Genomic DNA, 12,924 nt, shown 5'->3' with positions numbered 1-12,924 from the left:
ACTAGTACAAAACACAAAATTAATTGGGGCTTGATAAATAATCACCAGTTATGTGGATATAATGACTAAGTATTAGAACAAGTAGAATAGTCTGGTAAGTTCAGAAAGCTACATTACTTAACTCTAATAAAGCCTTTAAATCCAGAAAAAGACGACATCTCACGATATAACCACATCCAGAATCTAAGACAAAAATTTGTCTCATATCACAGTAATAATATGTTATCAATATATCGCCCAGACCTGGTGTAATACTGACACCAAGACATTTGGACAGAACCACAATCTCACATTCAGGAAACAATCCAAAAAGTTGTCATTGTCAGTTGAATTCATGTTTCTCTCACGTTATGAAAGTGATAAATGTCCATTTCCCCACCTATAATAAAAACACAAGACAACAGGTTCTTTATACATCAACCATAAAATGGATTTATTTTACCAGAGGTCCAAACATAATTGTGTGTTGCCCCAGGATGCATAGAAGATGTCAGTGTGTCATAGGAATTCCACTTCCACTACTACAAACCAGTGTTTACAATCCTTATGTTCTTATGCTCAAGCAGTGGTTTGATAATAAAGCCATGTGTAACTGTTTGTCATGCCACACAGTATCAAAATGCCACTGTCTAACTGGGACAATCCTACAATCTGTAAAGGAAAAGAAAGTCAGAGGGAAAAAAGGCAGTTTAAAAAAATAACTCCATCTTAGTTTGAACAAAGGGACGGGTGTAGTTCTGCAGGTGAGCGTAAGGCTACTGGTATAGGTTGGTTTGGAGAAAGAAAACCTTTTGTTTTGCAACATCATTACTCTTCTCTCTCCAAAAGGACTATGTGGAGAGAAATGGAAACGTGTACAAAACCACACTATCAATATGACCTTTTACTTTAAGACTAGTATTCTTTATGTGGTTCTGGTTTTGTGCTGTTGAGACTGAGTCAAACTAGGAGTCTGCCGCTGCATGAATCTGGCGAGGCCCCAGCACCTGACAGTACAGCTGAAGGGTCAAATGAAGGTTAATAGAAGAGGAAAAGTGTGGAGGGAGTTAATGGAAAAGAGAGCCAGGTCTAGTGAACATCGCTGCAACCAAACCACTCTGCAGAAAGCTCCACTGCTGCTGGGTTAATTAAACCACACTGCTGTCAGGTAAACACATCCCCATCAAAAACACTATTCAACAGCATCTGTCGGCTTTCCAACAGCTCTTAAATCAACTCTGTTCCATTCTGGAAGATTTTTAGTTCCCCCCTCATCACTGCCCATCACAGACCACAGAGAGGGGAGGGTGAGAGTGGGGGGTCTGGGGAGCAGAATGTTATGTATCACTTTAGAAAAAAAAATCAGAAATTAGAAGTCCATACATAAGTCCATGTTTTCTCCTCCCTCAGAAGGGGCAGCAGGTTTCACAGGGCTGCAGTTACTCAGCCACACCACCGCGGGGGGTCGTTCCTACTCTCCCCCCTCACTTTAGCCGCTGGACAATGACAGCGTTGAGGAGGTCGGCCTGCTGCAGCGTCTTGCTCTCGTCCGTCAGCTCCATGTTGGGGAAGGTGGTCATGAGAACAAACTCTCTGGCAGCCATGGCGGGCCGGGCGGCCACCACAAACTGCCGCAGGTCAGACACCCTGAGGGACACAAGACACGACAGGAAATATGGCTTTTAGTACAGTTTATGTAACAGGATGAAATGCAGTCAACATGATCTTCATTGACTAAACAAACTCTCTTTGTTTTCATGACTGAATAAACAAACTGAAAGGACAACACAATTTATACTGTTTTACTTTGTTTATATGTGGCGGACCCTGCCACCTTTCTAGCTTCAAACAGTGTTCTGGGACCTTAAATGTTGATCAAAAATATGCTAAGAGTGCTATACAACAAAGGTAATGTTAATGAACTTTGTCAATCCTGCCATTATTCTTTGTCTTCTTCTCAGGGGATAACCATTACGTTTTGGACCTACAGTTCTCAATGCCAGAGGAATGTAAACAGAAAGTAGATTGTACAATACAGTAAATGTAAAGTAATGTTGCCATAGAGTCAGTTCGTTAGCTGCGGGCTACAACTCAACCTTCTGTTTTAGCCTCTATTTGTTTACATTTTGGCAAGGAAGCATCAGTAAAACTATGCTGAGTTAGCTATTAGCAGTTCCTGTTTCTAATGTACACATGGACGTACAGACGACTGTCACTGGATTACTTTGATACTGAAGAAAACTAAAAAATGTAATTATTGGCTAGTTCTGGATTGTGAGGGAGCATCTTGTTTCTGTGACTTCTAAACACATTTATGAACATTTGTTCTCTGTTGCTGTTGTAGTGTTGTCAGGAAACTGGAATGTCTAATACCTTGAAAAATATCAATGTTCAATAGCATGGGGAAATATTGTCACAACACAGAGGGCCTAAAATTTAAAATTTTTACCAAAAGAAAAACATAACAAATCTTGTTTACTGTGCATTAAGCACAACAGCATCCAAGTTAATTTATTTCCGGTGGAGGTGGGGCTATGTGGGTGCAGGGGTCAACTCGCTGCATTGGAGGAGAGTCAAAAAGCAGCTAGGACTGGTGTATCTATACTGCATAATATGAGAATTGAAACCGTTTCATATATTCAGAACTGATATGTATTGATAGATCAATATTTTTGACAACACTACTCCATCAACATGAGATATAATGCTATCCACGGGTACTGTACGTCACCCTGAATCTATAAATGTGTGTTTTCTGTGACTGAGAGAAGGATTTCTGATGCAAACTGCAGCAAACAGGTGCTGAGTGTTTGATTGCCTCCATGAATTACATCTCTCTCACCTCACACACAGTCTTGTTGCCTGGTTTGGACAATTTAACCAACTTGAATATACCAGTTTGGGCTTTTCACCTTTAATAAAAGGTGTCTACTATATTTTAACTATGTTGTTATGTAATCATAGTTTAAGTTGTAAACAATTCCATACAATCACATTTTTTCTTTCTGCTCATGGACCAAACTAATCATTGTTGCATTCTTTGTAATTCCTCGATTTTAATATATCAATAATAAAGTGACAATTAATGTAAATTACGAGTTAGTCTTTGTTATGTTCTCTCTTCTGTTTTCTTTGACTCTGTATGTTCCCTGATTGTTTCAATGTAGCTGATCCCTTTATGGGGCTGTTGCTTGTCAGTTAACTGCAGTTGAAAATGGCTTCAGATAAAAAATTAAATTCCCAACGGTGAAGGTTACCGTTTAAGTTTTAATTACCATGGTAACCGACGCGGTCGATAACCACGGTGTGGAAAACTCGCAAGATACTTTATCCAAGTCTCCCTACGCAGGCGCAGCGTGCAACGTGAGCTTGTTATGTAGTGAAGAAGACATGGCGGAGGGAGGACGTGATAGTAGCGGCCCTCAAGGCATTTTTCTGCCTTCAAAGAGAACCAAATCTGAAGTCTGGGCGTATTTTGGTTATTATGATAATGCTCAGGGACAGCTGGTCGAGGATGGCAGCCCTATCTGCAGGAGCTGCAAGAAGAAAGTTGTTGCGAGGGGCGGCAACACATCCAATTTACTTACTCATTTGCACGACCATCACCCTCAACTGTTAAGTGAATGCAAGGTAAATTAACCTTAAGCTCAGGTGCATGATGTGTGTGTATGTCGAGTTTTCTCTGTCTAATTTGCTGTTGTCACTAATGCAAACTGACCAGATAGTGGTATAACTGAACGAAGTTGATCCGTGATTTGGCACGTTATCTGAACCGCTTATTAATTGTAGATTTCACTTTTTAAAGTCGACCTAATAATTCCCCAAATATTGATGCAGAGCTGCAGTGAGGAGGATTTGAGACAAACACGTACTGGCTGGACTGAGTTAGTGAATGCAAACTGACTGAGATGATTGACTTTCATCTCAGCTCCGTTCACCGGAGCAGCGTCTACCTGTGGCTCAGCAGCCATTTGACCAATCAGATTGACCGAGTCCATTGACAACAGACGAGCAAGCAGACAGAGACAGACAGCCAATATATATATAAGTAATATCAGAAATATATAATACCTGTGGATTATTTGTAGAATAGACTATATGTAAAGAATAATATAAAATGGTGAATATAACAAGTGTCTAGATAGAGATAAGAGCCAAAATAGAGTATTCATAATTAATTTAACAATAATCCTTTTTGTTTTGATCTAAAAGATTATCCAACCTGTTTCTCACAAAAGTGATATGATCTAGATTGTGAGTTTTGTGATCTGTTGGTTGCACCCTTAGTATTAAGTAACAATGACAGTAATAATTAATAGTGACATTTTCTATTCATTTTTTTCACAGAGAGGGTCTGCTGGCCAATCGAGTGCTACTGTCAGTACATCTCATTCTACCTCTGTAACACAGACATTACAGGACGCGTTTCAAAAACAGGCTGCTTATACCCTAAGCCTTTTAATATATAATAAATCTATTTAAATATAAATCTTGGTAAAATTATTTCAATTTATCAGTGTATCAGTGTTTTTTTAACATTTTGAAGACATTTTAAAAATACCGCGGTATACCGATAACCGTGATAATTTTGGTCACTATTACCGTGGTGTGAAATTTTCATACCGTTACATCCCTAGTTGAGCTGCATGCTAAGCTGGACCACATTGCCAACAAAACAGGTACAGGTTCAGCTCAACTGAATGGAACACTTTATAATGTCTCCCCTACTTAGGTGACTCAGAAGTATGCTAATTTAGAGAATGGTGATTAAGGAGAATGGTTTCAGATAATAGCTCTGTTATTTTTCTGCTCAGCAACCTATCACTAACTGCTGAGGAGGAAATTCAGACCAACATACAGTCTATCTTTTCATTTTGTCTAGTTACAATTTTGATTAACAATAACTAAAAAAAATGAAATGATCCGTTTCTGTCAGATTACTGACAAAACCTTTTGGTGCATGTGTTCAGCAGATCATATACGACATCAGACTGCGTCCAGAAGATGTTAAACTTGTTTTAAAAAGTCTTAATCAATAATATTCAGAATTAGACACGTCGTTTTTTTCCAATTGTGGCTACTGCAGGGTCAACTGACCCGGGAGTAAATCCCAATAATATACCTTCACATTGCACACAAAAGCCAGATGTTAGCAGAGTGTTAGTGGGTTTTTTGGTCACTGTGAAAGGGGTATAAGCAAACAACAGTACCAACGTCATCAGGTCACATCATCTACCCAACTCAATGTTTTTGATGAAATGCCTGACATAATCAAATGCTTGCAGGCCAATGATAATACTGCTTGGTTCTGCGACCATTGACCACTCCCGTTTTATATCTGAGCAGTCCTTTAACATCAGAAAAAGACACATATGTAGTGAGCCTCCGTTATTGATTAAACAATGCTTAACTGAAATATCCACTTGTTTTCCACATTTGATGCCCCTGCGCAAAAAACCAACACAAGCATTTAAATAAAGTTAAGTCAGGTCAGTAAAATGAACTCTTCATATTAAGTTCTGTGAAACTGAGAAACACACATCAGATGTAGTTTGTCACTCTAAACATATGTCGGTCTGCTGTCTCAAATAGGCCAGGAAACACTACCACAGACCTGCAGAAACATACTGTAAGTGGAGCTGCCTGACCTTTGTACCTGCCAGCTTCGAGCTGAAAAGACTGAATCAATCACCTGTGGGTATGGTTGAACTTTTGGACCAGCCTGCCGCCGTCAGCCAGTCGGATCTGAATGTTAGTCACAGGTTGGGAGGGGTCGAGGGTCACAGAGGAGATGGCTTGGGCCTCATTGGCAGCCTGGTCCTGCTGGGAGGTGGCCGGAGCTGTAGTCAACTCTGGGGTGGCACTAGAGAGGAGGAGAATGGAAAAAGATTAATTTATTGTGAACTGTGGTCATGATGACGGTGGAAAATACAAGAGAATAGCTCGCACCGATACTGTTTGCAATTACTTTTCCATGTATCTTCCATGCTGAGATAACATCAAGCAAGATGCTTAAAAAAGCCTGGTTATCTCCAACAACAACCTATCCAACTAGATAATTACATGAAGATGTCGATGCCTCGTTGTTCCACGTAGGAGGGTTCAACTCTCTGTGAACTAGCGCTGCGCTGGCTGAAGGCGTGCTTACATCAACAGCAGCTGCAGCAGGGGACCTGGGTTCCAGATCAAACACGCTACACTCTTCAGCTTTCAGATGAATGTAATGTTTGACCAAGTGTTTCATCAGGTTAGACGTGCTGCTCTGGTCAGCTTTGTATTTTGCATTACAAATGGCGTTGCCCTGACTCACTGTGACTTGTTGCAGGGGGGACGTGTCCCTCTCTTTCGCTTTATAGCAATAAAAATGTGCCCTCAAGTACCAAAATTTTGCACAGTGAATTTAACCTGAATCGGTACTAGGTGGCACCAATGTAATTTGGTGGTACACTTAAAAGTACTGAGTTTGGTACATAACTCTAGCATTAAGTCTATTATTAGGTAAGCTTATTGTAATTATCAAATATTTTATATTTCAATTTATTGGAAAAAAATGTAATTTGGAGAAATATGTCTTTCACTGGACATTGACAATTTGACATTTATAGTGTTTTGCTTTTATGATTTGGGCTCTTCTCAGTGTTGTTACAGTCCCCTGATTTGACTTAAGGACTAGATACAACTCTGTCCCTGAGATTTGAATGAGCACCAACAGATTGATTAGAAACATTCAGTCATTTATCTGGAATGAGCCCTTGCAGAAAGCCATGTCCCACACTGAAGATGATTCATTACAACAAGTAAGACTGGTTTACCAGCCTTTGTTTACACTTTGCATTGTGTTCAGCTGCTGCTCTGTCTGTCATATTTTGCTGAGGAGAAACAATATAGAAGAAATATCAAATCAAACAACAAGACTGCTCATAAAAATCTCACCTTCCCAACTTCTGTCCTTCACCTCCAAAGGCCCTGAAGGCAACCTTTGGTTTGCTGAAATCCTCATCCCTGTGGTCCTCCATGTCTAAGTTGACCTGACCTCCTCGAGACCGCTGCCTCAACTCCAGGGGAATCTCCCTACAGGGGGACAATCAACAGGTGAACTGAGGCCTTAATCACATGCCATCAGTGCTCTTAATGTGTGCCCAGAGAACAATCACTGAAATCAGCACACAACACTTGTATCCATATAAAGGACACATTGTGTCATCATGATGAACCTTTCTGTGAATTAGGACAACTTAATAATCTCACCCCCTTCTGATTGCCTCAAGGAAGTTGGCATTGCCAGGATCACTGTAGTTTCTGAGTTCACCATTATCCAGACTGAAACCTGTCTTCCACAGCTTCAGCACCACGTGTACCTAACACACACACACACACACACACACACACACACACAGGTTATTCTTCAATATGAATGAATGATATTTGGAATAATGATTAGAGGGTCTCCTGGAAAATGATTCACGAGACTCCATCGGATGTAATCAACAGAAAAACTAAGAAGCAATGCAAATGAGAAGTCATGTGTTCAAAGAGGGATGCTGTATTGTAGTTGACATGCTTGTCAACTACAATACAATACAACTAACAATATTAAATATTTTATTTTGACTATGGCATGCTCCAGAACCAACTTGAGTATGATTGACAGACTTTCTGAGATCAATAACGCCCTCGCACAGCATTAGACACACAGAATCTGAATAAATATAATGAAGGGAGTTACAACAGTACACCACTGACTGCAGAGTAGCGGAAGCAAGATGCAGAGTTGAACTTGCAGAAAAAACGAGTGCCATAGGTGTTGATATAGACTGTCTACTTTAAAGACATAGGTATATATATATAAAACAGCAATATAAAGAACAGAATGACACCTGTGACTGTGACACATCCTAATGTGTACAGAAACACAAGTGACCAGCAGCAAAGTAGGTTGACTGATCACTTGCTCTATCGGCCAAAAAAACACCAAGAGGGCTCGACTAGTGTCTTTGATGCCAGAAAGAAAGCTTGGTCTGCACAAAAGCAAAAAAAAAAGAGGAGCCATCATGGTTTTGTACTCACATCCTGCTGGCTGTTAGAGGAATGTCTCTCTCCAGCCACATAGGCTGACTCCTCTTCAGGAGCTGCACCTAGCCTGTAGCCTCCACCAAGGAAGGGCTTAATGATGAGAGAAGACAATAAAAACAAAATGAGAGACTATACAATTGACAAACGCAGTGTAAAAGGAAAACAACATTGATCTTGTAAAATTCACTTTACCTTGGATTTGCTGGGCTCTCCTGGCCCTCTCCCAGTCCGGTCCAGAGGCACAGCTCCATGTTCCCTGGCCCCCTTGAACAAATCCTCCACCACCTCATTGGAGCTCTTCTTCTTGGGAGGCCCAACGATCTGCTGCCCACTACGCTCTGATCCCCCCGCAAAAAACCTGCCACGGTGTAAAAACAGATGAGATGGGTCTAATAAAAACAGAAGTGCGATCTCAATTCTGAGATTGCGTAGGGTCCATTAATACGCCAAAGGTGACGTGTGCCTCCTCAAAAATGTAACTACACGTCAGGGCTATGGCAGCTATTGAGATACTATGTGGTAGGGCTGCACAATATATCATTTTAGCATCGTCATCACAATGTGAGATCACAAGAACTGATTGGTCAGCTTGGACTGCTTACATTTCCCTCTATTGCCATTTTTAGAGCAAACTTAGTGTGTATATGCAGGTTAAATGTTGGATAAACCTTTCCCCTTTGCCACTGGCAGCAGATCATATACCTCATCCAGAAGATGTTAAACTTGTTTTAAAAGTCTTAATCAATAACATTCTAAATTAAACACATATTTTCTTTCGGAGCTGATGATGGAAGTTGATAAGGAGTGAGACTTCTCGCTTCTTTCTCATCTCTGTTTGGAGTTGCACATACACAGTACTGATCAGGCAGCTGGTTGATTCAGATGCTGACATGGAAGCCACTGACAATGTAACACTGGTTACTTTCTAATAACTAATTTCAGACTCTTGACGCTTTAAGTAGTGAAATCGATTATTTGCTGTTTCCCTCGGTCCATGTCCAGTATTTTATTTGATATCAGTGCTTTGTTATGTTACAGTGCTTACTGTCAGTTACCTGGCAGGACGAGATCTTAACACACAGAGAAATTCTGCCTCAATACAAAAACAAATATCAAAACCATCAAAGACTTTAAACTGATTCGGGGAATGTAAATTACAGATAGTATTATAAAAGACTTTAGATAACACAATTATTTGTAAGGAGCTTACGATACTGTCTGTAATAAAAATGATCTAAACAGACATTAGCCGGCCCGCACAGTCCACTCACAACCAGCCTGCTGCACTGCCCCAGCAGCAGAATCTGTTGATGCTGCAGAAAAGCACGACCAGCTCACAGTGAACGAGGTGAGACCAAAAATAGTTTGGTGCATTCTGGAATCACCCCACTAGGTGTGACTCTCTGCCATCCAAAAACTGTGAGGATGTGCAGCTCAGACACACAGCTGTGTCTACAGCCTTGAACAACTGTCACAGCCATTTAGGAGGACTAGAAAGACCTCCAAGAGCTAAATTTACAGCGTACAAACAACTGAGCAGTAACTTTATTGATTAACTTGCCTGTAAGTCCACATGTAATCTCCATATCTCACTGAAGCATCCCTGAGCATGACACATGATCGATCTATCCTAACTAATCTAAGATCCTGTATAGATCAGTTGAGGTTGCTTTTGCAGTCGGTTAAAATGGACCCTGGTCCATTTCCCAGTGAGTGTGGTTTGTATGGCCTAGTGTGAAAGCTGTCAACCAAAACCTGGTGAGGACCAAACAACCGGACCAACACCGCTTGAATGGTGGGTCTCGGGTGCGGCTTGTTTGTGGTGTGAATGCAAACAACCCAGGAACATCACGGTGCACTAATGATGCTGAACACCCTAAATCATTGCCTAAAAAGGGCAGATGGCTCTTGAAAACAACGTATTTGCCAACAAAAGATGAATGGACAACACTGGTAATGAAACCTACCTTTGGCCTTCCTCTTCATCGCTCTCCTCCTCTGCCTCATGCATCAGATCTCTGAAGGAGGTCACTCTGGGCTGAGAGCTGAAAATAACAAAAACATGGGGTTGACACACTGCAAAAAAAAAGTCTTTCAAGTTTACTGCATGTCATTATGGCCCAGGACTCTTTGTTATAACTGGACTTTGCTGGACAAAGAAGCAGCTTAAGTGTGCCAACAAATCAAGATGTGGTATTAATAAAAGCAGCATTACCTCGGCCCTGCAGACCGGGACACTGAAGAGCCTCCTTCAGGTTGAGGAAGTGTCACTATGTCGTCATCAGCTCCATCCTCAAAGAAACTGGCGAGCGCAAGCTGGAAGGGGGGACAAAATTTGTCTGTTAGATTTGTGGCCAACTTGATCCCAATGTCATGAACAAGTGAGCAACGATAATCTCACGAGATCAAGGCAACTGCAGTTTTTAGAACCAGGCGCTGCACCAACTGCAAGGCCCAGGGCTTGATGGGAAATGCCTGGCTGTCACCTGATCTAAAGGCTTCATTTAAAAAAATTTTTTTTTTTTTTTTCAACATTAATCTGATCTGAAACTTTTAATTTTTGTTGAATTAGAGGGATTTTGTCTGATTCTGGCTGATCGTGAGGTTTAGTAGTCAGAGACACTATGCAATCATATAAACTGCAGACAATGTATCATATGCAGTCTATATTAACATTGGACTGTACTGATTATGATTTTTGCAACACAGCATCATCACATCAGATAAATAATGAAAGCTATTGTCTTGTACTTTTTCTTCTCAGAGTTTTACTATTACTGTTTTGAATGTATTTAAGTAGTTTGAGAGAAACGTGTCTATCTGGCCGATATATATACAGCAGCAAACAGATATGAAGCTGATTTACATATGAATTTATGTAAAATGGACCGTGAGCTGAAATCACAGATCGCCTGTATAGCATTTTAATGGGCTATTCGGTTAAAATTAAAACAACTGCAGACTCCGTACAAACTTAAATATGAGTGAGATCATTTTAATACATTGAAATCAGATATAAAAGGGGTTGTGCGTGATATTGTAACTTCCTGGACAGACTGCTTGACAAACGCTTCTACTTACCAAGCGAGTGTCCTGTGTTATTGGTGACTATTATTGAGTTCATCTGAAAGCTAGATAACTTTTGTGTTTATACTTCTATACTGGAGGTCTTGACCCTTCTCGGGCCCAAGAAGACAGCAGATACAAACATTTAAAAATAGTAGCCCAGCTAAGCTAATACATCAGTTTCATTTTTTTCTATTGTCACTGAGCAGGTGCTTCAAATCACAACAATCATTCAGTTTCGTTTTCACTATGTACTAGAAGTGCTGAGGTTCGTGTTTATTTTCTTACTTAACGCTGCTAATCATCACGATAACACTCCACCGGGACAAATGACAATGCAGCATCACAGGCTAACCAATGTTAATTGCTAGATTAAGTTAACATGTACTTAGCTTTACGCTAACGCTAGCTAGGGTGGCTCAATGGAGTCACGGCAGATTAGCGTTAGCCAAAACTTAATGGCAAACTGCTTTGTAATAAGACAACAGGAATGAACCGTCATGTAACAGTGGCTGTGTCAGTGAACTAAGTGTACAATAGCCTTGCAGCTGGTGACAGAGAGCGGCCAGGCCATTGTCAAAGGGTGACTTGCACAAATTACCGGCAACACAGGCTAACGTTAGCCGGCGAGCTATTCGTCTGACACATGTTATCTCACCGCTGTTTCCTTCTCATTTCCCGTCGGATTCTCCACCACAACGGCAGAGAAAATGCACAAAGGGCGTACCTGCAAGTTCCAGCCAGCGGACTCCAGGAAAAACCGGGCCCGCTCTTCATCCACATCAGTAACAGCAACGAACTCCCGAACAGACTCTTCTTGGCTCGCCATTTTGATTTGCTCCTTCGACGACTCGTCCGCCTCCACCTGAGGAAACAAGCAACAGATGGTGGTTCCTATCCGGTTTGAGCAATGGACCGTAACAAAGGGGACGTGGACAAACATATTACACTGAAAAAAATGCCTTAAATGTGGTTTAAAATACACTTGTATTTTGTAAAAGAAATATGAGAGACTCTTTTAATTTTATTCGTCCATAGTCTCTTTTTGGTAATCACGATTTGCTGCACTGCTAACATTATTCTGGCCGCCAGGTGGCAGTGTATCCACAGGTTACACAACACTACATTATCTCTATGAGCACTCTGATCAGAACAAAGCTCTCTTGACCCAGGTGACAGAGGAAAACGTGCCAGTGTGCCTGGATGCATATGACTGCATAAAACTTACTTTTCTATATGTTTGACAAGAGATAGAGAAGGACCAGTAGATACACATAACATTTTATTAAATCATACTATGTAACAAATGATTACACTGGTTTAGGCTTTATATATGCTTAGACTATGTTCAATTGTTATAACTACTTTTCAAATCTTATTCACTTTATTTATAGTTAATCTTCCACTTTCACCATCCACTGGGTCCGCTTTCTTTAATGCATTTTGATTTCTAGGTTATTATAAATGCATCTGATCCTGCACAGACATCCATCAGCTCATCTCGTTTCATTAATCCGATCATCGAGACGTGACACCTCAGTGTGAGACCACAGAGCTTCTAATACAGCGATCAGATCCTAATCTGCATCTTATCACACTTTTCAGCTCCTTTCTCTTCCTCTTGTGCGAGATAACCAGGAAACAGATGCTGATTGACAGAACTGTTTCAGTGAACATGTGCCTCTTTCAGTATGAATAGCAGATGGAGGGAATGTTCCCGTGGGAGATACCTTTGTGCCCCTGCGAAGGTGTCTGACGGCAGGCTGGTCAGATGGCACAAAGTAATAAGTACCAGACAGATCGGGA

At 40.8% G+C, this 12,924-nt stretch overlaps 1 protein-coding gene across 1 annotated transcript; it reads right to left on the bottom strand.

The window, feature by feature from the left end:
• Positions 1-405: 405 nt before the first annotated feature.
• On the bottom strand, positions 406-11,987 carry nsfl1c (NSFL1 (p97) cofactor (p47)). The gene is made up of 9 exons (XM_073470798.1): positions 11,846-11,987; positions 10,268-10,368; positions 10,020-10,097; positions 8,245-8,410; positions 8,047-8,142; positions 7,228-7,337; positions 6,913-7,050; positions 5,672-5,842; positions 406-1,626 (listed from the first exon to the last, which is right to left on the bottom strand). The coding sequence occupies exons 1-9, from the start codon at positions 11,945-11,947 to the stop codon at positions 1,464-1,466; spliced, it is 1,125 nt and encodes a 374-aa protein (XP_073326899.1). The 5' UTR covers positions 11,948-11,987; the 3' UTR covers positions 406-1,463.
• Between the last annotated feature and the right edge of the window lie 937 nt (positions 11,988-12,924).

This window comes from Pagrus major, chromosome 7 (genome assembly GCF_040436345.1).
Source record: "Pagrus major chromosome 7, Pma_NU_1.0".
In the NCBI taxonomy this organism is placed as follows: Eukaryota; Metazoa; Chordata; class Actinopteri; order Spariformes; family Sparidae; genus Pagrus; species Pagrus major.
This window is presented reverse-complemented; position numbering and strand designations above follow the sequence as displayed.

Excerpts from the sequence above, each read along its gene's own strand:
- nsfl1c (XM_073470798.1), bottom strand. The coding sequence starts at position 11,947 with ATGGCGAGCCAAGAAGAGTCTGTTCGGGAGTTCGTTGCTGTTACTGAT. Across the intron at positions 8,411-10,019 it reads GATGAAGAGGAAGGCCAAAG|GTTTTTTGCGGGGGGATCAG; the intron begins GTAGGTTTCATT and ends ACACCGTGGCAG. Across the intron at positions 8,143-8,244 it reads GAGAGCCCAGCAAATCCAAG|CCCTTCCTTGGTGGAGGCTA; the intron begins GTAAAGTGAATT and ends CTCATCATTAAG.